General features: G+C 46.1%; 2 protein-coding genes and 1 long non-coding RNA gene across 3 annotated transcripts; 2 read left to right on the forward strand and 1 right to left on the reverse strand.

Moving 5' to 3' along the window:
* Nucleotides 1–2113: 2113 nt before the first annotated feature.
* On the forward strand, nucleotides 2114–3986 carry LOC136464786 (GDSL esterase/lipase At5g33370-like). The gene is made up of 3 exons (XM_066463740.1): nucleotides 2114–2473; nucleotides 2600–2727; nucleotides 2873–3986. The coding sequence occupies exons 1-3, from the start codon at nucleotides 2224–2226 to the stop codon at nucleotides 3614–3616; spliced, it is 1122 nt and encodes a 373-aa protein (XP_066319837.1). The 5' UTR covers nucleotides 2114–2223; the 3' UTR covers nucleotides 3617–3986.
* An 8986-nt stretch (nucleotides 3987–12972) lies between these two features.
* Nucleotides 12973–17072, reverse strand: LOC136467959 (uncharacterized). The gene is made up of 3 exons (XR_010761657.1): nucleotides 16725–17072; nucleotides 13321–13395; nucleotides 12973–13239 (listed from the first exon to the last, which is right to left on the reverse strand). It is a non-coding gene; the product is annotated as an uncharacterized lncRNA (long non-coding RNA).
* Nucleotides 17073–17209: 137 nt separating this feature from the next.
* LOC136467958 (haloacid dehalogenase-like hydrolase domain-containing protein At2g33255) lies at nucleotides 17210–20149 on the forward strand. Its single transcript, XM_066466805.1, has 5 exons — nucleotides 17210–17645; nucleotides 17770–17812; nucleotides 18546–18606; nucleotides 18886–19020; nucleotides 19655–20149. The coding sequence occupies exons 1-5, from the start codon at nucleotides 17258–17260 to the stop codon at nucleotides 19838–19840; spliced, it is 813 nt and encodes a 270-aa protein (XP_066322902.1). The 5' UTR covers nucleotides 17210–17257; the 3' UTR covers nucleotides 19841–20149.
* The last annotated feature ends 5777 nt before the right edge of the window (nucleotides 20150–25926 follow it).

The raw sequence follows: 25926 nt of genomic DNA on the forward strand, positions 1-25926 counted from the left end.
AATTAATCGGTCATTAGCACATGTGGGTTACTGTAGCACTTAAGGTTTTTCATGGACTAATTAGGCTTAAAAGATTCGTCTCGCGATTTTGCCGAGAACTATGCAATTAGTTTTTTTTTCGTCTACATTTAGTACTCTATGCATGTGCCGCAAGATTCGATGTGATACTTTGAGGCGAAAATTTTTGGAAAAAACAGGGCAGTGCAGTTACTCCTGTATGATCAGGAGCAGTGCAGTGCAACAGTGTTGATTAATTAGGTGGTGCTTGGTGCTGGTACTGGTACTCGATCGGGTAGGCCTGTTCTTGCAGCTCATCTGTGTACTGATGATCCACTGGATCTTTTTACGATCGAGTAATAACTTCAAATTGGATAGTACCCACTTAATGCAGTGCTCCTGGTAACCTAGAAAAAATTGTAACATCCTAAGGTCTTGTTTAGTTCCCAACTAAATTCCCAAAAAATGCTATAGTAGCCATCACATCGAATCTTACGATACGTGCATGGAGCATTAAATATAGATGAAAAAAAACTAATTACATAGTTTGGTGGAAAATTGCGAGACGAACGTTTTGAGCCTAATTAGTTCATGATTGAACATTAATTGCCAAATAAAAACGAAAGTGCTACAATAGCCAAATTCCCAAAATTTACGAACTAAACACAGCCTAACATTTGACTACTACCGTAGTAGAAAATACTACTGACTTGGTTGCTGATGTATGACAGCGGGAGATGAGAGGAGAGCCATTAACAGAATAACGGAGCATGCAAATCTGTTTAGTAGTAAGTAAATCATTTGAACAAAGGTGGCACAAGCAGTACATGGATGGAGTAGTTTTTTTCCTCTTGGTTTTTTAGTTTCCAATAAGACTTAATGCCTCATCATCATCTCCTAACACTTTGACGGACAGATGCCCTTTTGTTGCTGGCCTCTGTCTGAAACTACAAACTGAATTGTGTGTCGTTCTATGCTTCTATGGCCTGTTTGGAATGCGGAAAATTTCACCTGTTCCTATGAGAAACAAAGCCGATTCATATGAACTTCATGTATTTACTGAAGACGGACCCTATTAGTATTTACTGAAGAGTTCCACACACACAGTGACGAGATGAGGAAAAAAAAAACAGCCGCACGTGGGATGTTGATGCAAACTACTCACCCAAACCGATGTTACTACTGCAGTACTGCTCGCTGTCAAGGGCTCAAGGCTCGTTCCATCTGTAGCTCGCTACATACAGCTCATCCTCATCTAACCCCAGGCATCATTACACGGGCGATAAGATGGATAGATCCAACTGCCCTCATGAATACCAATACCATGCTACCTGCTCTGAATCTGATCGTCGCGGTAATGTAAACCCTTGTGGCAGACTGGCATTCCCGTTTCAGCCAGTAGCAAACCTGGGATGGGAACAACGCCGTGCGTTTACAGAAAGCTCACTGATGCGCCGCTCCTTGCAGTTGACCTTTACCCGGCTCTTTGGCATTCATTCGAGCCTGTCAGATCCGTGCTGGATCGATGCCAAACTCATGTCTGGGCCTCGTTTAGATTGCGAAAAAATTTCAACCCGATGAATAGTAGCACTTTCGTCTTATTTGACAAATATTGTCCAATCGTGGACCAACTAGGCTCAAAAGATTCATCTCGTGATTTCGAACTAAACTGTGCAATTAGTTATTTTTTTTACCTACATTTAATACTCCATGCAAGCGGCTAAAAATTGATGTGATGGAGAGAGAGCGAAAAAACTTGGAATTTGGATGTAATCTAAACAAGGCCCTGGTTGAACTGAACTGAACTGAACACATTGCGTTTGTTTAAGCACCCGATTGTGTACATCTGAAAGTGTGACCTGATGCAAAGAAAGCTGGACTGGGCAATTGGGGTCTTGGAAAAGAAAAGAAACCGCAGCAGAGAAGGATTTATTAAGGCCCAAGACTGTGGAGAACAGAACAACAGTGCAGTAATGGCGGGCACCAACCACCGATCGGACGGGACGCGACGCGAGTGACTACTCATTATTGTCTTCTCTTCTCTGATCCACCATCCATTCCCTCAGCGGTTTGGGCGACGAGGGCACTATAAAAGGGTCGCGACGACGACGAGCCTTCCTTCCAAGCTACTCATCATCTCCAAGCGCGCGCGTCAGTGCAGTGCAGTCCATCACATTTCACATCGATCAGATCAGAAGGTGCAGGCCACTGACAGCGCCGCCCGCAATGGCGTCCCCAACCTGGCGCCTCGTGTCCCTCGCGCTCTGCCTGGGGGCGCTCGCCGTGCTCCAGGCGGCGCGGGGCGCTGACGCGGCCCGGGCCTTCTTCGTCTTCGGCGACTCCCTCGTGGACAACGGCAACAACAACTACCTGATCACGGCGGCGCGCGCCGACTCGCCGCCCTACGGCATCGACACGCCAGACCACCGCGCCACGGGGCGGTTCAGCAACGGCAAGAACGTGCCGGACGTCATCAGTTGAGTCGTCGGAGTCGAGTCCTGAGTCCTGACAGTGCTAGCTAGCTAGCATATATAGCGTTCGAGTCCTGTCCATCCAGTTACTAACTTGGTGCACGAATGCATCCTTGCATGCACGCACGCAGGTGAGCACCTCGGCGCGGAGCCCGTGCTGCCGTACCTGAGCCCCGAGCTCGACGGCGACAAGATGCTCGTCGGCGCCAACTTCGCGTCCGCCGGCGTCGGCATCCTCAACGACACCGGATTCCAATTCGTACGTTACATTACATAGTAGTAGAGTTCATCAAGTCATGATGATAGATAGATAGATAGAATGCGACGAGTCCGACGACGACGAACTCAGAACTGTGGTGCAACCAATGTGCAATAATAATGTCCGTGCATGCATTGCATTGCAGGCCAACATCATCCACATCGAGAAGCAGCTGCGCTACTTCGAGCAGTACCAGAAGCGTCTGAGCGCGCTGATCGGCGCGGAGGAGACGACCCGCCTGGTGCGCGGCGCGCTGGTGCTCATCACGCTGGGCGGCAACGACTTCGTGAACAACTACTACCTGGTGCCCTACTCGGCGCGGTCGCGTGAGTTCTCGCTGCCGGACTACGTCTCCTACCTGCTGTCGGAGTACGCGCAGATCCTGGAGCACCTCTACGACCTCGGCGCCCGGCGGGTGCTGGTGCAGGGGGTCGGCCCCATGGGGTGCGTCCCGGCCGAGCTGGCGCTGCACAGCCTGGACGGCACCTGCGACCCGGAGCTGCAGCGCGCCGCCGAGATGTACAACCCGCGGCTCATGGCGCTGCTGCAGGACCTCAACGCCCGCCACGGCGGCGAAGTGTTCGTCGGCGTGAACATGAAGCGGATCCACGACGACTTCATCGACGACCCCAAGGCGTACGGGTTCGAGACCGCCACCGAGGCGTGCTGCGGCCAGGGGCGGTTCAACGGCATGGGGCTGTGCACCATGGTGTCCAGCCTCTGCGCCGACCGCGACAGCTACGTGTTCTGGGACGCCTTCCACCCCACGGAGCGCGCCAACCGCCTCATCGTGCAGCAGTTCATGTCGGGGTCTGTGGAATACATCGCGCCCATGAACCTCAGCACCGTCCTCGCCATCGACCTCCAGAAGCAGCAGCTGCGCACGTGATGTCATGTCGTCATCCCCCTGCAGCTTCAGCTTCATCGCCATTGTTGCGTGCATGCAATTCGACCGCGTGCTTGTCCGTTCCTTGGATATGATCTCGAGTTTTTGAGGGTGTGTGTAGAGAGTACTCCCTAGCTCCTGGCTGCTAGTAGCTAGTGCACGCCATCAGTTTTCGATCGGTTTCAGTCGTCGTCCAGTCCAGAATGCAGAATCACATGTGGTTTTCTGCATGCAGGTTTCGTTTGTGTCGGTGTCGTTGCATTGCATGTACGTGTAAGTGTGTGACAGTGACGACCATATCCTGTCAATTGTCATATAGGAAGGACAGCTTCTTATAATTTTATATAAATTTTCAGGGGATGGGATTCATAAATTTTTGCCTTTGTTTGCCTAAATTTTCAGCTGCTAGCTAGCTACCAAAAGTGGCGTCATTTTCCTAGGCCTTGTTTAGATGCCACCCAAATTCCAAGTTTTTTCACTCTCTCTCCATCACATCAATTTTTAGCTGCTTGCATGGAGTATTAAGTGTAGGTAAAAAAAATAACTAATTACACAGTTTAGTTGGAAATCACGAGATGAATCTTTTGAGCTTAGTTGGTCCACGATTGGACAATATTTGTTAAATAAGACGAAAGTGATACTATTCATCGGTTTGAAATTTTTTCGCAATCTAAACGAGGCCATTGCAAAAGCGAACCTGAATTCCTGCCTGGATGGGCGGGCGTCCTGACGATACAATCTGCAGTGCAGTGTGCAGAGCTGAGAGAGGACGGTGGTATTGGTATTGAATATTGATTATTGAATGCAATGGCCGGGCCATTAACTCCGAGTCTTTTTTAGAGTCTTTTTTTTTTACTTTGGACTGTAGAAAAGAAAAAAAAAATCTGTCAAAGAGTTGTAATTAGTCTCGAGCATCAACTTCTTCTTACAAGAACAGTGCTGCTATGCACTGTTGTTGAAGTGAAGTTTTCAGACAGTACTATATATATATAGTGCGAGAGGAATAGCTAGGATCAGATCAGTAGAAGCTTGGCTTAATTTGTCTCTGCGTGTTTTATTTACCATACCAGGTGGGAGTCTACTGCAGGTGGAGAAGACAAAAGAAGCTAGTGCCCTACAATCTCACAAAGTGACCTGGTGGTGTACGCGTGACTAGCGCATGCATATGCATGCAGCCACACCTTCACCTTCTTATGGAGGCCATTGAATTGTGGTGTTCCCTGGACTGTACTGTGCAGGAGGATGAAAACGAAAACACAAGGAGAAGCAGTAGAGATCTCATCACATCTAGGACAGGACAGGACTGTCTAGAGTCGGTTCAAGTACAGGATTTCAATTCTCCTCCTCCTCATCCCGTCGGTCGCTCAAATTACCCAGATCCAGACCGTCTCAGACTCTCAGTCTTGCATTGCCCCAGTGCAGTATAAATTTGCCTTCGTAAACCGTAATGTAGTGATTATTCACTGCTTTGCTCAGGCTTGCTCTCTGGTAATTGACAGTTTGGGCCTTACAGTACAGGTCGTCGTCGCCTCCTGCACACAGTAAAGCACATGAACGGAAGTTCAGCAGAACTGGAATGCATTTGAAGCATCAGGACGGACAGCAGGAGAGCGTTTTTCTTGTGAAGCAAACCGGTCGATCGCATGAGCTTTATTACTGCAAAACCTTTTTGGGATTTTTCCAAATAAATAAAATAATTGGAATTTTGGAAATGGTAAGAAACATAAATAAAATTACAAAAGCAAGGCAGACTAAATGCCCCTGCTGGATTCTTGAAATGAGGAACACAGTGCAGCTAGCCCTTCCTGTGAACTGAAGAGAGCCAGCCAGCCAGCCCCATTTGGTCGGTGATGCTGATGCAACGACACTGGCGGTTCATTTGATGGATGATCTATCCTCGTACGACGACGCTGCATGCCGTGATTGCATGGCAAATAAATAAAGCATCATCAGAGGTTGATAGCCGGTCATTGTCGCTAGCTGTATCTCCTTCCCTAATAAATTAAAGCACATCAACTGGCAGCCTGAGAGCGATATATAGATGCCACTTATTAGATGCATGCATGGTGTACCGGAGTCCGGAGGCATCAGAGAATGAGAAAAATCAGCGAGCCCCACTCACACGGCATGTGTTAGTGTTGCAATTTGCAGTGATCATCGTATCAATTTGTTTCCTCAAAAGGGGGGGATGATTAGGAGAGGTCATCAGATCACCATTGGTACCTGCATGCTGCTGTTGTTCGTTGATGGCAGCTGGAGAGTGGAGACTATAGTGATGATGGAGGGGAGGTTTAGTACAGTGTCAACACCATTTGCAGTGATGTGCTGCCAATCATGTTTCGAATGAAGCCTCTACCTAATTAAGGGGACAGTCCCCTGGTATTTGAAGATGCATATTTATGTATATGCAGCTGTGGATCCTGGATAGTATAGTAGTATGCTTCTTTTTTCATCTGGAACAGTGTTTTCCTTTCACAAATTTCTCCAGATTCATCCAGATTCCTCTAGATTCCTCCAAGCGAATGGGATCGTAGTGGTAACGGCACTGACCGTTTTTCTTTTTTTAAAGACAGAAAGACGCTAAGGTCCCATTTGACATAGCTCAGCTTTAGCAGTGAAGCTGTTTTTTCGGTTTTAGATTAATGAATAGCTCTACCGGTGAATTTGAGCTATTTTCGTGACCCCGTTTGATAAAAAAAACTTCACATAGTAGACAGAGATGATGAAATATCATAGATGCCCTTGTATTTTCTTCTTTCCTTCTTTTCAAGGGTGAAGTTGTTTTCAAAATGACCGTTTGGCAAAAAAAAAAAGAGCTTCAAACAACTTATGAAGATGTTGCTAAAGCCATGCTAAACCAGGCCTAAAATATGTCTCGTTTCTGATAACAAAAAAACAGGGCTCTGATGACGAGTATTATAGTTATTGTAATTGTAATTTCATTGCTCATGAGTAATGGAACTCGGTTCGTTCCGTGGTGAAAAATGGCATGTGAGAACACGAAAAAATAAAATATGCTAATGTGTCATAGTATTAAATGCAAATTAGACCAGGATGAAATTCCTACTGTGACTGGCCTTAACTTGTTACTGTATATTTAAAAATTTTATTAAAATTAAAGAAGAATTGATTTATAACAAGGTTAAAATGAGCTGTAACTACGAGGAGAGCAGGGCTCCGGACGACCTCGTGCGTGCGTGTACCGTGTACGGACTACGGAGGCATGTGTTTTAGTAGTTCACTGGTTTTCCATGCCAAAGAGGCAGGTGCACGGTACCGCTGGTTGGTAGAGTACTACAGTACATGCTAGTGGAGAATTGAATAGCCTCCAAATGAGGTGGAGTAGTTCTACTTCTTCATTGGGGTCAAAACATGATTGCCGTGTCTGCAGGGCAAGAAATGAGTCCATGACAGGACACAGCAGATTTATTTGCTGCTGCTTCTCTGTGCCGAAGTCCGCGTTAGTTTTTTTTTTTTAAATCTAGCTACTAAAATCTTAGAAGGTGTGTTGGAAGGATGTTGCATGTGGTATTTGGATACTAATAAAAAATAAATTACATAATCCGTCAGTACTCTACGAGACGATTTTTTAAGCCTAATTAATCCATCGTTAGCACGTATTTACTGTAGTAAAATATTGTCAAATCATGGACTAATTAGGCTCAAAAGATTCATCTCACAAATTAGTCGCAAACTATGTAATTAGTTTCGTAATTAGTCTATATTTAATACTTCATGCATGTATCCAATATCTAATAGAACAACGATTAAAATTTAGGAGGGGCAACCAAACACCCCTTTAGATTAAACAACTGGCGAATTGCTGCATGCAGCGGCATGGCTTTAATTTAATCGCCACTGTGAATTGCTGGACATATAACTGTGCACAGCACATCTACACATGCACGTATGCCTAAGACGGTCTCCAACGGTCCAAACCCATACGCGAGACGCATTGGACGGTTTGGGTAGTGTACAGCAAAAAGGTGCGTGACCCAAAACTTTCCTTTTCCAACAGCCGACGCATACTCCATCGCGAGCCCCGACTTCATCGCCCCCATCCCAATCTCCGACGAGTCCGCCACCCTAGGCACCCCCGCCTCGGTCGCTCCCATCCTCGACCCCGCACCGGCCTCCTCCCTCGCTCCCACCTCTGCCCTTGCACCGGCGACCCCACGTCCTCGGCAAAGCGCCCTCGGCCCATCGCCTCTAGCTCCGACGGATCGACGGCCCCACGGTCCCCCGAGTCCTTCCTGTCGAGGAGACGGCCCGTACACCTTCCTGGCAGCGACGGCGGTCGCCCCTCCACCTCCCCTCACGGATCCACCACAAGGCCCATCCCCTTTGTCACCTGTGGGGATATGACCCCTGGTATCCATAAGACAAGACATGGGCCGCACCATCAGAGGTGGCCCAGCCCACAAGATCAAGGCGTGCACGGCACTGGTCAACATGCCCGTAAGATATTGTATAGTACCAAATATGATACTTTCCTTATAACCCTACCCCTCCAGAGTATATAAGGAGAGGCAGGGGTCCCCTAGTCGACAGCTGCTACATCTTAATACAATACACCAAAGACACAGGACATAGGGTATTACGTCTATCAGACGGCCTGAACCTGTCTAACTCGTTGTCTCTACGTCTTGTGTCACCATCCGGTTCCTATCATGCGCACCTCCACCGATCAATGTACCTTCGTGGGATATTCCTTAAAGGACTGCCGAGCATCTTTTGTCGACAGTTGACGCCCACCGTGGGACATGTGCGTGCTGATCTCATAGCAAGCCAGATGGATCTCAAAATCAACATCATCCGTGGTGACCTGACGTCACGGCGCAACTTGTTGCGAATTCGCGGCAGCAAGTTTCGATACGTGGAGTCAAGCGACAAATCCTATTTGACGCACACGGCTCTGCATCCACTTGCAACCTGATTAATCAGGCTTGGCATCGGTGGCAAGACATGGCACTCCTATTCTCCTTGACGATCTACATCCAGCTCGATGCGTCGTCAACCGTGGCCCTAGGCTGCGGAGTTGGGAGTACTCGGCGGCACCACACGTACAACAACTGACAAGATCCAGAGAAAAATAATAATCGAGGTGCGTCTCACGTGGAGCAGCAGTGCATGCATATACACCTACGGTCGACAAGGATTTGATGTCCCACGACAGTATGTACGCGACTTTTTTGCACGGCAGCCGCGACTCGCTGGGCAAACCTGAAGAACGTACAAGCCTCTACCAACTCCACCTGACAAGTTTGACTGCCTCATCCTATTCGCGAAGCACTCCCATCTACTCCGTTGTACAACATCATTTCTCCGACCAGTCAATCATCTCTCCGTATCTGGCCTGGGCTATTTACTCTGATCATCTGCCGCGTTGCAATGATGATCGCCACATAGAACTGTGCCATGACGACCGCGACCGCCACCATAACAACAATTCAGAAAGCTCGAGGGCCGAACAATTTCGTCAACGCCGACCAGATAACGACATACGCCGCCGACCAGACATTCTGTCTAAAGCTAAGTCACGCTTTAATATTTTTCTAAATATTTTCTAATCTCTGTATATCGCCATAATATTTCTCCGAGCTGTTTTCTCCATGCTTGCTCTCCAAATGATTTTCCGAACCCCCGAACAGTCGTGTGGATGCACGGATGTTCCAAGAGGCGGCCTTGTCTCCGGCTCCTTCCTATACGTGCACGAGCATCTACCCTCTGTGTTATGGGTGGTCGACAGCGGCTCCTTAGCGACACTTTGTTCTTCCTACACGCACACGGGCTCCGCGCTCCACGTTATGGTTAACAGGCTAGCTAGGGCTGGAGACTCGGCTACACACTAACTAGTCGGGCAGTTTATATTAAATATAAGTACATCTTCACACCAACTGATCGTCGAGCTGCATACGCTATTTCATCACTATTGCTGGTTCTTCCCCAGAGTTCATATATTTTTACATCATGTACTACCCGTTCTATATGTTTGTATTGCAGGATCATCGTCTAGATAGTCGGACCACCTGGTGCTCGGACTTCTCCACCGATCAACTGGTCGAACCGCTAGGTTTATGGACTTCGTCGCCAACTAGTTGATCGAACTGTTCGCCGATCGCTTCTACTCAATGCTCACTTCGTCGCCGACCAGTTGACCGGACTGTCGTCGCTTGTGCTTCATCGCCAGCTATGTCGGGCTCCTAGGTGCTCGAACAACACCAGCTCCGTCGGGGACTCCTCGGTGCTCGGACATCGCCAACTACGCCGAGGACTCCTTGGTGCTCAGACATCGCTAGCTGCGTCGAGGACTCCTTGGTGCTCAGACATCGTCAGCTGCGCCGAGGACTCCTCGGTGCTCAGACATCGCCAGCTAAGATGAGGACTCCTTTGGTGCTCGGATTCTTCGTGCAAGCATCGTCAGCTAAGCTGAGGACTCCCTTGGTGGTCGGATCTGGCTACGTCTCATCTGTGTGCTATCAAGTTGCTCCATGCTATTCGGATTAGGGTGCTGATCTTGGACAGCATGTCTGGAGTCTTGATACGCGCATGTCAGATGACGTCAACAAGCTTTTAGACTTCTTTTCTTTGACGCTGCTACAAGATTTATTCTTCATCTTCCAGCAGGCTCAGGGACTAAGTGGCTATACTTCACCTAGCGGTGAATGTAGTGCTTATTTCTTGATTTACCCTCCTTATTGACAGAGTCTAAATGGCTACACTCCTCCTAAGTGGAAGAATTTTCAAAAATTTTGGATTTTGAACTTGAGCTCCTTACATCCTTATGACAAGCCTTACTTGGGATACACTGCTCGACGACGATTCACAACTGCTCGATGATGGTTCACACTGCTCGACGACGGTTCACAACTGCTCGGCAACTCATCACGATGGTCGGACCATGAGCCTGACTGCTCGATTTTGTTCGCACCTGCTTGGACAAGCTCAAGACAGCGTTGCACAATGGATAAAAGGCGCTTGGAGACTAGCTGTGGAAGATATGACCCCCGGTATCCATAAGACAAGACATGGGCCGCGCCATCAGAGGTGGCCAGCCCACAGGATCAAGGCGTGCACGACACTGGTCGACGTGCACCGCAAGATATTGTATAGTACCAAATAGGATACTTTCCTTGTAACCCTACCCCTCTAGAGTATATAAGGAGAGGTAGGGGTCCCCTAGTCGACAGCTACTACGTCTCAATACAATACACCAAAGATACAGGACGTAGGATATTACGTCTATCAGACGGTCTGAACCTGTCTAACTTGCTATCTCTGCGCCTTGTGTCACCATTCGGTTCCTATTACGCGCACCTCCACCAATCAATCTACCTTCGTGGGATACCCCTCGGAGGACTGTCGAGCATCTTTTGTCGACATCACCGATGGCGGCGGCCTCTAGGCGGCGGGGTGGCCATCGGCGGGGACCGAGGGACGGTGGCTCGTGGCTTCTAGGGGCAGATCTAGTGGCGGCGCCCGTCCTCCTTCAACCATGATGGCGCCACCGCCATGGCTACACCTCGTCTCCCAGTGACGATGGGAGCCTCCAGATTTGGGTCACGATGGAGAGAGGATGCTAATTTGGGTTCTCTCTCCTTCTACACAAAATGGGTGTCCCTTTTGCCTACTCTGTTAGAGGCCATTTTTTCCCTATGCATGATGCATTTTGGGTATGGGTAGTGGTATACCTAGGCTGTTGGAGACGATCTAAGGTATGGTCAGATGAGAGTCCAAATATAAAATTCCGGTTATTACTGTACTTACTTATTAGAGCTCGTTATATTTAGGTTTTCTTGTATTCTAGAGTAAAATGGCCACGAAATGTGAAAAATAAGCATGGTAGGAAAATGTGAAAGTGAAAAGCAAATCAATTTTTAGTTTTTTTATCAATCATAAGTTTCCATGCGTTTTGCTGTTATTACTAATTACTGATGGTAAATTCCTATTTCCTCCCTTCCTACGTGACCCAACCCAGGAACCCAGCTACGTCACTCCACAGCAAGATCGACTCTCTTATGATTTATTACTCCTTCCGTCTCAACCACGTAGTGCACATTTTCTATTAAAAAATAAAACTTTCCAATCAATAATATAATAATGAAGAACACATAATAAACATCTAAGTTTGGAGATCTCCTCGTTCTAAAACAGTGATGGTTCGAGGTCGCATCAGATATGTGGATGCTGAAATACTCCATCGGGTCCAAATTGCACGTAACTTTAGATTTGTCGAGCCAAAACTTCTATGACTTTGTTTGAGTTTGTCCAGAAGTATATTAACATCCCTACATTACAAAATAAATACGTTACAACAAATTTGATGTTGTAAATGTTAGTGTATTTTGTATATATAAACTTAGTTAAAGTTAGATAAGTTTGACTTAGAATAAAATTAAAATGTTCTCTCATCTGAAACAGAGTGAGTATCAATTAACCCTTTGTGTGCACAACGTGGTCAATTGTAATATCCATATTCATTTCATTTACTATCATGTTTTATGCCTTCTTCAAGAAAAGAAATGTGAAACTATACATAAATGAGCATTTTTCGTTCTTTTCGTACCGCATGTTGCTCAGCGAGGCTTGGGTATGTTTGGATCTTCAAGCAAAGCTTGCCTTGCCTTGCCTTGCCCAGCGAGGCTGTACAAGAGAGTTGTGCATTTGGCTGTTGAGCTAGCTGCACTAGGATAGGACTTATACTGGCAAGAAAAATCTCTGCTATCCTCGGCTAACCAATTTGACTCGCCGGACTTAGCAAGGTTAGGCTTGCTCTTGCTGGCAAGGCAAGGCAAAGCTAGCCTCTGTGAACCAAATGTAGTGGAGGCGGGTAGCCTGGAGGCTGGAGACAGCGAAAGCCCGCCACTACAAACTCCACCCAGGCCAACAACTACCCGCAACCCGTAAACCCCACCCTAGCCACTCGATACGGAGAAATTTTAATATTTAACATGAATTCGCAAGCCTTTCAGTATTTCACATCTAATTCACAAGTCTTTCAATATTTAACCCTGCATACGTGAATTGTTTTAATTTGAGGGATTATGAAAGATTTGTCTCATTTTTTATTTTCAGCTGCCTCTTTACACTGTTTAGACCACAGGAAATGACGATACTACCCTTCCCCCTTTTCTGGTGGTCTGGACGCTCGCCCAGCACCTCGCTTCTCTCGGTTCGCACATTTTTCTCCCCGACATCTTCCCCGTCGGCTCACCCAACAGTTTTCATAGTCCCCAGAACTTAAATTTTACACAGATCTAACATATTTAGTCCAAATCAACATAAACAACATATAAATTATAATCAAATTTTAGCGTACACAATAGAACCAGCTATATAATTTAGTAAATAGGTTCAAGTCGACAATACAACCATGTAGGCAATTTAAAGAGTACAGGTTCACATAGAGACAATAGAATCATCCAACCAATTTAAGATTACAGGTTCACATAGACAAAAGAAATATCCTAATGGCTGGGAATGTAGAACAATACAAAAGTCTCCAAACGTTGTTCTAGGAATATTCAAACATTGATCTTCTTTCCCTTCTTTGGAGTGAGTCTTTTCTTCAGACCTAGCCTCTTCCTTGGAGTGGCCATAGTATTACTCGCCCTTCTCCAGTTTGACTAAATACCATAGGAAAATAGACTGGTTCAGTATATGAAGTAAGATAAGCACAAACATGTTAACAAGGTGAATCATTTTACCTTCTAGTCACTGCTCTAGGGCTTACAGTGATCTGATTAGTGCCTCCAAATTCCACCATTGTTAATTGTATTTGGCTAAAAATGAGACAAATGTTTAGCCTAAAAAATAGATAGTGTTCCAAGTTTCAAGTCAATGTTCAGTTTATAGAAATTCACTTTCTTGTAACAGGCCCAGGACTAGTGCTAATTTCTCTTTGTGCCTTCTAGTTCTTGCACAGGTCCAGGACTATTATTCACTGAATTTTTTTGCACATGAACCTTCTGCCTTTTGGATGGACTAGGAGCCGCATCACCTTTGGTAGAACCAGTAGGCCTACCTGCCTTTCCTTTCTTGGACCGACTTTTCATGTAAATGTAAAATTGAGATAAGTTCAAAATATGAAAAAAATATGAGTTAGGTCGGAAAAGGCAGACACATTTAAGTCTTTGTTCCATTGAGAGCACACTTTGGGGATATTATCCTATGGCCATGATGTAAGCAGTTTTTGCACTACACTTACCACATGCCTTTGCCCCTAGGTTTGCTTCCCTTGTTCTCTGTGCAGCTAGGTATTCTGAGTTTCCTTTGTCTTCCAACCTCTCTCTTATCGAGTGGTGGTAGCACTTTAAATTCAAGATCCACACTTGCCCATTGAGACTTATCAGGTAGTGGTTTGATCACACCATCATAGGCTAGTCTAAAATGGTACACTGAGTAGTATGGATCAAGATAATCTTCCATCTTAGGATTTCTATGTGTGGTGATTAGAAGCAAAGCATGTGCACATGGTTTCTCTAAGACTTGCCACTCCCTACAGGTAATGTGTGATTCTGAATATTAACCACATGTCTTATGATCTTTTGGGAATCTGTGACCTCTATCACCGCTGCATAAACCAAGTCCAATTATCAGTAGTCTCACCATAAAAAAAACCCAAATGCAACTGGAAACATACAATTGTGCCCATCTAGTGTTGTAGCTGAAGGTAAGTGGCCACTCCATCTACCATTGAGAGCTGTGGAGCCAATACTAAAAAATGACCGACAACCATTTAGGAAATCATCAATGCTTGGTTTCAAACAACAAAAGAATCTGTGGAAAAATACACCTTCCTCCTTATTCACGACGTCTATCTCTCCAACACTTCTTGGCATCCTAAGCCCAATCTCTGCCTTGAAGTTGAACAAATATCCAAAACTCTCTTTCCATGTCTCATGAATTTGTTCTCCTGCCACAACAAAACCCTTATGCACAATACCATACCTAATTTTGACTTGATACTTGTCATCTAGCTCTTCTTATATTTTCTTTGCACCCATGTTTGGATCCTTCATTAGTAAGCGGACTGCCTTCTCTGCTACCCAATGGTATGATGCCATCTTGGTCCTCACTCTTCCAATAGATGGACAAAAATGCTTTTCTTTATTCAATGTAACCTGTTAAATGGAAACAAACTGCACCCTACATGCATGAGTACTAATACTGCATAATACATTAAGTTAGCATACTACATATATGAAAAGGAAAAAGTCTACATCACCCCCCACCTTTCATACTTGGTCTACTTCACCCCCTCAACTATGAAACCGTCTGTTTTACTCCCTGAACTTTCCAAAACCGTCTATTTTACCTCCTGGATGGTTTTCTGATAGCGCTTTTACTACAGTAACATCGGATTTGCTACAGTAACTATGCTTGCTACAGTACCCGGTGGTTTTGAATTCCTTTTTTTATTTATTTTCAATGAATCTTTGAAAAATCACAGTAAATCATAGAAAAATCATAAAATGAAAAATCTAATTTTATTGGACTCTACATGAGTAGATCTATATAGTGAATATATAATACGGTATGCTTTAGTACAAATTTTTTTTGTAGCTTTAGATTAATTAGAAAATCCAATTTTATCTGTAATTAATTAGAATTTATCTATAACTAAGTTATACATAGTCCAATGAGTACGAAATTTTTACTATAGTTCAAGCATACAATAATTAGCGTGCCATAAAAATTTTACCACAATTGGACCATATAAGCTACCGCTATAAATTATTCCAATTAATTACACACAAAATTAGATTTTCCAATTAATCTAAGGCTACAGTAAAAAATTTATACTAAAGCATATCGTATTATATATTCACTATGTAGATCTACTCATGTGGAGTCCAACAAAATTAGATTTTTTATTTTATGATTTTTCTATAATTTACTGTGATTTTTTAAAGATTCACCAAAAATAAATAAATAAAAGGAATTCAAACCATCGGGCACTGTAGCAAGCCACCGTTACTGTAGCAAATCCGTTGTTACCGTATCAAACAGCTGTCAGAAAACCGCCTAGGGGGTAAAATAGACGGTTTCATAGTTGAGGGGGTGAAGTAGACCAAGTATGAAAGGTGGGGGGTGATGTAGACTTTTTCCTATATGAAAAGTGTTAGTACCATGACTTGGACTTGATCAAGCATCAACCTTGCTACAATAGACCATGGACAACCCTCAACTTTACAGTGTCCTCTGAATAAATCTTTGCAAGATTTCTCTGTTGCAAGTTCAAATTGTCCATTTATAGCATGCTGCCGCACTGCAGCCCTGAATTCATTCATACTAGCATATATGGTTCCAGCTTTCATTGGACGGTCTTCTCTATCATATTACACAGAATCCTCACCAGGTATACGATCATCAACCAATAACTCTGCATCTTGTAGGTCCACGTCATCAAGATTAATTTTAGCCGCCATCCTAGCTTGCTCAGCCCTCTCATCCTCTGCCCCGAGGCCAATAAACTCATACATTGCATCTTCATCCATCATAGAAAGTGCGGCACAAATTTGATCTTGTCCAAGAGGAATAATCTCTAGACTGTCCTAGTCGATTGTATGAGAAACAAATGCCTCCTTGCTTGAATCTATTGGTCCTGTGACAATATCATGCCCCACATTGCTTGTTGTTGCCTCTATTGCAGAGCTACAAAACACTTCTATGGGTTTATTCTCAACATCAACAAACAAGAAAAACTTCTGGTCACCCATCCTTTCAGAAAATGCAAGGGACAGTTCTGTATCATTTAGCAATTTTCTTTCTCTACCACCACTCATGTCAAACTCGTGTATTACATGCTGTTGTCCGCTTCCCCAATTGAGCCTAACTTTCAAGTCATTTTCTAGCATCTCCAAATTATAAGATCGACAATCCACAACCCATTCATCACATTTTTGTGGCACATCAACAGAGCGACCATCATTAAACTTAACAGTGAACTTAGAAAACGGAACGCATAACCTAAATGTGGCATCTGGATCAACTCTACCGTGTGTATCAACCAAAAAAAAAAATGAGACACAAAATCAATTTTGTGCCCCTCACCAAAACCAACAGGTACCGCAAAACTCATAAGAGAGATTTAGGATTGGGGGCTTACTCAGGAGGAGCCATCAAGACTGGGGGAGGACAGCCTGCTAGCGCGACGCCAGCAGGGAGACCGGCAGTGCCTGGCCTAGGACGATGGATGAGCACGCCACCCCAAACCCTAGGCCGATGGGCCAGGGAAGGGCGGCTAGCGGAAGGGGCCTAGGCAGGCGGAGGGGAACCGGGCAGGCAAAAGCGGGCGGCCACCGACAACACAGGCGGGGTTGGGCGGCGGCGTCCGCGAGCGGCCTCGCTGCTCCGTGCGGTCGCGACGAGCCGACGAAGAAACGCGAACCAGGAACGTCCGATCCGGTATAGGATAAGGAGGCAAGAGTTCCAGTGTCCTGATGAGTGAGAAGAGGTATTTCAAAATAGAAAAAGAGAGGAAATCACAAAAACTCCTCAGATGGAAATAATTTACGTGCGCGGGGTTAAATAATGAACGGCTTGCGAATTCGATCTCAAATACTTAGCTTGCGAACTCGTGGTTAAATATTAAAATTTCTCCATCGACGGGCCCATCCAGCGGCCCAGATCACGCCACTCATGCTCCCCCGCCTGCTCCTCGGCGGCCCCCTCGCCGCGAGCGCCGCGCCCCTCCCCCGCCGCCGCGCCCTTGCCGGCCGCCGGGCCATGTCCACCTCCGCCTTCGCTTCCGCCTCCGCCGCGCCCGCGCCCGGACCGAGGCGGCCGCTGCGCGGGGTGGTCTTCGATCTGGACGGCACCCTGACGGTGCCCGTCATCGACTTCCCGGCCATGTACCGCGAGGCGCTCGGCGGGGACGCGGCCTACGCCGCGGCGCGCGCCGCGGGCGGAGGCGCCGTCGACATCCTCCACTGCATCGAGGACTGGGCGCCCGACAAGCAGCGCCACGCGTACGAGGTCATAGCTCGCTTCGAGCGGGAGGGGCTCGACCGCCTCCAGATCATGCCCGGTCAGGCGGCCACCACCTGTCCACCCTGCTTGCCTTGCTGCTACTGCTTCTGGATTCGTAGTTTGTAGCTCGGTGACACTCGGTGTGGTGTGTGACTGCTTGGATTTGTCCTGGGTATATGCAGGCGCCTCGGAGCTATGCGGCTTCCTGGACGCAAAGGAGATCAGGTCAGTGCTTGCTACCTCCACAATGCAGCTTAAATTGCTTCCCTCGCATTGATTCACTGTGTGTGGAACTGCTCCAGTTTTGACATTGGTTACGCATGGTATTGCCACCTGCTAGTTTCACTTCCAAACCTAGGTGCTTCAAACTCTGATCGTGATACAGATGATCATGAGTGGATGCCAAATGATATGTCTGATTGGATATTGGATTGCAGAAACTTGACACTAAGAGCAATTGCTCTGCAAGGAGAACTTGTACTTACAGTGTACCAAATGATATGTCTGAGTGCATGTACAAATGATTAAATTTAAGTTTTCATTCACACATACTACACATTTGTGATGCCAATAGCGGGACATTCTTTGATTTTTATACAAGCAGAACGCTCTTGCCACTTCAAAAGATGCCAATAGCGGGTGTTCTAATACACCATCTATTGCGATTCGTTGCTAGTCCAACCATAGAGTGATCAGAAAGAATTCGACTAACATCGATGCTGTACTGCTGTGTGTTGAAAGGCTGATTTTCACTTCTCTAGTTTATTGCGTGTACCAGAGCTGGTACTGTTGCTTGACACAAGCAATTGAGTTCATGCCTATTGTCGAGCATGTGTGGGTGTCATTTCAAAAGTGAGTCGAGTTGGATAACTGCAATCGTTGTTTCTTTGCGTGTCTGTCAATCATTTGTTGTGTTACGTATATTCAGCTTTTGATTCCTGGACTCAACTTTTTGCAGAAGAGGCTTGATCACCCGTAATGTGAAGGACGCAGTTGATTTGTTTCACCAAAGATTTGGTGTAAGTTGTTGCGTTTCCCTCCTTCTGATTACTAATTCGTCATGCCCATTTGGTTATTTCTGGCTCTTGTACCTGTGCAGTCTGTTTTATCATAATGTAGTAATTTTTCCAGATTATGAGATCATGCCCGTATTATTTGCTCTCTCACTGATCTGATTCATTGCTTGTCATTGTGTTGCAATAGTGTGAAGTGGGACAGATGTACAATTTTTTAAATTATTATGCCATTGCATTTAGTGTGTTTATTCTTCTCTACATTTGTGTTTGGGATTACTGCAGATGAAGTTCACTCCTGCACTGAGTAGAGAATTTCGCCCCTATAAGCCAGATCCAGCTCCACTACTTCACATATGCTCCACTTGGAACATTCCACCACACGAAGTGATCATGGTCGGCGACAGTCTCAAGGATGATGTGAGCGTTCTTTAACTGATTACAAGCTGTAGCGTATAAAGGGTTGCCGTATACTCCATTTGTTTTTAGTAGGTGTATTAGGATTTGAAAAAAGCCTTTTAGGGGTGTACTTTCACCACCAATTTCTTTTCCAATGTATCATCAATCACTACAAAATCAATGTCATATTAACAAATATTTGAATTATGAATCTGTTCATATAAATTTTACACATTCAGCATGCATATTATTTGATACTGTTGGTCAAAATCTGTGAAGCTAGACTTTTCAAATCCTAATATGCCTACTAAGAACAAGCGGAGGGAGTTGCACCCTTGCACTTGCACATTCTCTTCCATGTTTTCAATTGGCATGATGAAATAACCAGAAATAAAATTCCATGGCTTATGTCTACATATGATTTCACCATAACCTTTTCTTTTTAAAAGTTAACCCTAACTCTGCTTGTAAGTTGTCCTTGCATAGTTGCATCATAGCTAAACCAACATAAATTGGTCTCATAATGCTTTGCTAACTGCCCATTAACTTTACTAGTTCCTGAAGTATTCTCTCTCTCTTTTTTTTTGTAAACTATAAACTGAAGTTGGTCACATTACACTTTCACTTAATTACTTGCCATTTGAAATTTTGTCAGGTTGTTTGTGGAAAGAGGGCAGGAGCTTTTACTTGCTTGCTCGATGAAACGGGGCGATATGGTCCTCACGATTCTTTGCCTGAGGAAGTTAAACCTGACTTCAAGGTGTCCTCGCTTACAGAAGTATTCACTGTGCTGGAGGAGCACTTCGATTTGGCACCAGTACCTGCTGAGAGTAGAATATGACAGGGAAAATTTATTGGACTTGCCCTCTAATGTGAGGCTACCCAACCAATACCTTGAATAATGTGGGATGATGTTGATGGTGTTTCAACTTTCAAGTATCAAATGCCCTGCTACAGCCTGCAGCCAGAAAGACGATGGCTGTTCCAAAGGTGGATTAAATGTCTTTGAAATGGCAATGAAGTCATTCAATTTGTTGTAAATCTATTATAATATGTTGTCCCCGACTAAATCAGCTCGTGCGGTTTAGTGACTGAAATGGTCACAAGTATCTGGCAATTCAGAATATAACATTCAAAATTTCCATGGATATCATTCGTTCAATTTGGTTGTCTCAAGATGGGCATTCTCAACATTAGTTGGTTAGGTTGGGGTTTTTTTTTTGAGCTTTAAACTTAGGTTAGTGTTATTGGTGATACAAGGAGCATCAGTTGCTTCTGTTTGATTTCTTCTGCTGGGAGATGTTCCTGCCGCTACTAATTCATAACAGCAGCTTTGAGGAATGTTGTCTCCTGAATTTTAGATCCTAAGAACTATGAACACTAATACTTGGACTTTGGAGAGAGATTTCTGACAGGCATCTTTGGGTTGAACCGCCAGACGGCCAAAGTATCTTTCCACAAGTAACTCAACATATGTGTGGCTTAGCTTGCATTACCAATCTCTTTTCATCGACTGTCTGAAAACCGGTTTGGAGGCAAAAGCCCTCTGTAGCTCTTTCTGTGGATTAAATGATGGTAATTTGGCCGCAAGCTCAGAAGTACCTGCTCCCCCCGTAGGGAAAGGAACGTAATTCTAGCATAGTGCCAATTCAAACCAAGTGGCCAGGTTTATATAACAAGAGTATCAATATACAATATATGAAATAAGTGTTATTAGATTCATCATAGAATGTATTAATAATACACATATCTTGTATCATAAATATTAATACTGTGTTCTATAAATTTGATAAAATTTTGGATAGTTTAGCTAGAGGCATCAGAATTGCATCCGTTTCGGGACGGAGGCAGTGCCTTCTTCCATAATCCCCTTCTTTCGGTTTCACAGCAACCAGTACCAGATAATTGCCACCATAATCATTCATCTAATCTTGGCCCTTCTTATCCATAAGCTCATGGGTCCATGTCTAGTACAAAGCAACATGTCGACCCTCCCAAGACAAGCAAAAGCTTTTGTCGGGTTCATAAACCTAAGGTCCCCAATAGATCCGTTTTCCTACAGAACCCGGCCCAGCAGGCGGCGCAACAACAACACGCGCCTAGGCCGGCCCAAATACACAATGACAGGCCAAGACTACGATCCAATCCCCGACCAGCACCTCCGGCCAGGAGATCTGGTCGGAGCTCCGACCGGAAGGCCTGGCCGTGGTGGGATCGCAGTCCGACTCTGACCCCCTTTCTCTAATCGAGGATACGCCAGACCTCTGCTCGCTGCTCTTTCCCGACCGACACGGTCAGGGCCGACTGGGAACGACCGACCGGGGACGCCCGCTCGGTGTGGGCCTGAGGGGCAGGTGGAGCAGATAAGGTAAGGCGCTCAAGTCAACCGCAATACCGAGGACCGTACCCTGCCATGCCATGCGCACTTGCAGGACGGTACCGTCGGGCCATGTCAGACAGACACTGTACAGCCTGCCAGACGCGTCAGAGCATAAACAGTATTGTGGGCGCCGTCGTTTGCCGTACCAGGCGAACACTACACAACCTGCCAGACGCGTTCGAGCATAAACAGTATTGTGGGCGCCGTCGTTTGCCGTACCAGGCGAACACTGTATAGCTTACCAGATACAACATAGCATGAACAGTTAAGTGGGCGATGGCGACGTAAACAGTATGGCGGGTGACGACGGCCATCCCGTACCCGATGGCGTGGGCAACAAGACTAGGCAGCGCCCGTATACACTCTCTCTCTTTCTCTCTGACTTGTAAGGCCATCCCTTCAACTATAAAAGAGGATGCGCTCTCTCCTAAAAGACGACGACTCGATGGCTACACAGGCTACCGAACACGGTCTCAACAGTCTCAGCAGCTCGCAAGCTCGGGCACACAGAGACACACAGAGCGCACGCTCTGACACTTAGCATACGTTTAAGCCCCCGTCACTCTCTTCCACTCGGACTAGAGTCCAACCGGACCTTTTACACCCCCACTTCATTCCTCACTCGTTTGTAACCCCACAGCAAACTTCGAGCACCTGTGCTCAGGAATAAAGTCACCAACCGACCTCAACTGGACGTAGGGCCTGTTGCCTGAACCAGTATAAATCATATGTCATTGAGTGCTAGGCCACATCCGATCACAACGCACGACAAAACTACAAATATTTACTTGTTGGCCACATTTCACACCGACAGTTGGCGCCATCTGTGGGAAAGACGCCATGCGTTTTTTGGTCATCGGATGGCCCACCTTTCCACCATCTTCGGCATGGCGGGCTTGAGCGATACGATTCACTTCAGCTCGCTGAAGTTTTCCACACTCCCACTTGTTGGGATGTGCGTTCCTCTCGTCTTCGAGCCGCTCCAAACCTTCCTCTTCAAAAATCTAGACTTCATCGCCGACCAGCTCAGCATACTTCGTCTCCGTGAGGAGGCGCTCATCCCGACGTCCACTGAAGGAGGAGCGCCCTCCACCCGTCCCAGGTCGCTCGACGACCACGACATCGAGGCACTTGCGCTTCGCCTTGAGCCCATGCTGGGCTCAAACCCCACGGTGAGTAACATACATATTATTCTTTACTCACTGTTTAACACCTTCCGCCAGCTCTCCGGAGGGACCCTGTTGTCCCCACTGCGACCGCCATGCGACCGGTTCCCCTATGGCTTCGCGTCCCCCATGGACGCGTGCACAAGGGGTCACTGGAGGATGCTGACGCCGCCCCCTCTCACGTTCGAGTTCATGGGGATGGCGGGCTATGCCCCCGCCTCCTTACACGACCTCGTTGATGATGAGGTCAAAAACGATGACTCCAGCATCAGCGACGTAATGGCACCTGGGCACCCTCTATCCCAGGAGTGCGCTATGGCGGATGCCCTGGGACAGCTACCGAAGGTGGTGGAGTCTCTGCAAACTCACACCGCTCTAGACCCCCGTGCATAGGTCCTGGCGCGTGCGTAGGAGCTCGGCGAGGAGTTACGGCAAAGGCGGTAGAGCCAGCCACCACCTGCGCCGGCGCGCCCGACGCAGCACGCTACGCCACACGCACGTAACCCAGCGAGCGACGCTCGGGGTCATGCCAGTCAGGTCCAGCGTAACATCCTAGATGGAGGGGACGACCCCCTCAGTTTGCTCGGGCTGGCCAGAACATCGCTGCTCCGGCGATGCTTCTACGCGGCCTCCACGAGCCTGCTGACCCTGTGGTAGAACTGCCTAATCTAATATCTCTCGGGAGTGCTTGTCTTCCATTAGACACTAAGCAACCAAAGAAGAACACTAAATTACTCGGTTTCGTCGGGCACACCCCGTGGGAGAACCCGAAAATCCATATTTTTGCCATCAGGATCACAAATGAGAGAATAAAGCTTACATCATTCTTAACCATTTCTTGTATCACTTTTAATACAACATCAGAGTATAATATTTATTATTTAACAACAGAATGTAATCATATTATCAGAGTTATGAATAATTTAATTAAACTACGGAATATAAACATGTGATTAGAATTACAGCGAAAATAAATATCTAATCATGACATGATGAAGTATTGATATATAAACTACGACAATAGATTATGAAACTTTCATTTATAAAACAGTTGGTAAGAGTTATAAATAACAACTACGATTGTAGCGTAAATGAATCCTCGCTGAGCCCATCAGGAGGTATCCACACACCAGGGTCAGCTCTAACATCCACCTGTCACCTGCAACAGGGAAAATAAAACCCTGAGTAGTCAATTGTACTCAGCAAGACTTACCCGATAGGAGGAAAGAAAAGACTATAAGGATATGCAAGGCTATCTGGCTTGTGGGTTTATTGCATTTGCAGAAAGCATTACTAAGTGTCCGTCCTTATATTCGATTTTTATTAATAGCCGCAATGGTTCATTAACTAACCATTCTAAGTAAGCACTTGTGCTACTTTCAAGTATGTGATAAGCAATCAGAGTTCCTTTTTTCCATCTTTCATCTTTCAGTTCTTACTATGGTGCTAGGCCGTAGACAAGCCGTACCGGAATGCCGACGATTCGCGAATCAATGCCCCCAGCTGGGTACTCCGAAAACACACGCCTTGCTTGTACCCAAGGCACAAGCAGGACCAACCCATCACCCTTCTGTCCTGGGGTCCTAGGTCCCCGTCCAAACTGGGACTCCAAGCCCCCGCCCCTGAGTCCTAGACTCAGTGCGGTGCAAGGACCTCCTCCACACAAAAAAACCCTGACAGTCGGTCCAGAAAGAGCCAGAACCCACGACAAGAGAGCAACAAGTCTTACTAGCGCCCATACACAAGTATGTGCTCGGGATAATAAGCCAGTGACTTACCTAGAGTCTTATGCAACGGCTGGTCCTTAATCAACATAGACAGGGAAAACAGTGTAACCAAGCCATGCCCCGCATCCGCGGCAACACAACCTCTTACACCCACCAATACCTAAACCATATCCCTGCCCGGTCACCATTTTTCCTTTCCACCATTTTCATATTTTCCAAGTGATAATAATCCAATAATATATTTTCTATCTCTCGCGAGTGACAAGCAATCACTCGACTTCTACCGGAGTCCTGTAGCATAGCAATCTACACGATCCTATCATACTAATAAGACTCATAGGATAAAGATATATATGCAAGTGGATTTCATTCAACTCCTTAAAACTTAATGCACAAATATAATTTAAACTGTAAAAAAGTATGGATTATGCACCGGGGCTTGCCTAGGTAAGATATATATTAAAAAGTTAGTATCTGCATCTTCAGATTATCCACCATCAACTGAATAGAAATCTCATTGTATCATCTCCTAGAGAGAATACAATTACACTATCTTCAGATTCTCAATCATCCTTCAATTGATCCATTGATCCATTATCGTACATATATGATATGCATTGATGCAAGTGCATAGATGTAAATAATCAACGACAACCAAAATGCTTAGAAACACGATCACGCCTCACAAGCTAACGAGATAGCTCTAATGCTGGTCTACGTATCAACATCATCGAGAAAGATGTCATTTCCCAGCAAATACTTTAGTTATACAAACCTAAGTTGTTTCTTTATTCTATTCTATCAATTTAATCTTTATTCGCAATAGGACATCATTATCTATTTAGCAAACTAATTATTCTGGAGTTACAAAAATTATAGTGAGTACCTAATATTGCTAGGAACCTACTGTAGAAATTTTAGATCCAACACCATTACCAATTTACCACAGAAATTCCTACAAGTTCTCATTTTAACAATATTAAGTACCTTAAATTAGTTATATAGCTTCCAAGAATATTATTACACTATGTGAACCAAATACACTATTAGATAGATCATGATTTTAGGAGATTAACAAAACTGGTTTCACCCTTTTTGGACACCTACACAATTTTATATTGATTTTGCAAGTTTCAGCCATTTTAAACAAAAACTAGAAAAAGATAGGCACTTGGGCCGGCCTCGGCCAGCGCGGCCCATGCGGGTGGCCAAGAGGTCTAGACAACCGCAGTCTAGCCGGCCAGGCAAGCGGCCCACCGACGCACACGCGGGCAGCGGCCCACAGCCGGCTGTAGCCCACGCGGCCAAGGCCTAGAGGGCGGGGCGCGCGTGCGGCACGGCGGCCAATCTGGCCCAGTAATGTGGCAAGGCGGTGGCCCAGCAGATGCGGCACGACAGTGGTCTAGCGGCGCGGTGTGGCCTACTGACCAGGCGCAGCCCACAGAGGAGGCCGGCGACCCAAACGTGAGGGAGCATGCCGGTCCAGGCGGGGCGAGCGGCCCAGGCGTAAGGCAGCCCAACGCGACGTTACGAAAGGGGCAACGCCATGGAGTCGGAGGTTCGGCGTGGCCATGGGCACACACGCTCGTGCACACACGTGACGGCGGCGAGAGGCGCGGCAACGATGTCGATGGGACGGACGGCTCCTAGCGTG

This window comes from Miscanthus floridulus, chromosome 7 (assembly GCF_019320115.1).
Source record: "Miscanthus floridulus cultivar M001 chromosome 7, ASM1932011v1, whole genome shotgun sequence".
Taxonomy (NCBI): domain Eukaryota; kingdom Viridiplantae; phylum Streptophyta; class Magnoliopsida; order Poales; family Poaceae; genus Miscanthus; species Miscanthus floridulus.

Excerpts from the sequence above, each read along its gene's own strand:
- LOC136464786 (XM_066463740.1), top strand. The coding sequence starts at position 2,224 with ATGGCGTCCCCAACCTGGCGCCTCGTGTCCCTCGCGCTCTGCCTGGGG. Across the intron at positions 2,474-2,599 it reads GAACGTGCCGGACGTCATCA|GTGAGCACCTCGGCGCGGAG; the intron begins GTTGAGTCGTCG and ends GCACGCACGCAG. Across the intron at positions 2,728-2,872 it reads ACGACACCGGATTCCAATTC|GCCAACATCATCCACATCGA; the intron begins GTACGTTACATT and ends ATTGCATTGCAG.
- LOC136467958 (XM_066466805.1), top strand. The coding sequence starts at position 17,258 with ATGCTCCCCCGCCTGCTCCTCGGCGGCCCCCTCGCCGCGAGCGCCGCG. Across the intron at positions 18,607-18,885 it reads TGTTTCACCAAAGATTTGGT|ATGAAGTTCACTCCTGCACT; the intron begins GTAAGTTGTTGC and ends GGATTACTGCAG. Across the intron at positions 19,021-19,654 it reads GCGACAGTCTCAAGGATGAT|GTTGTTTGTGGAAAGAGGGC; the intron begins GTGAGCGTTCTT and ends AAATTTTGTCAG.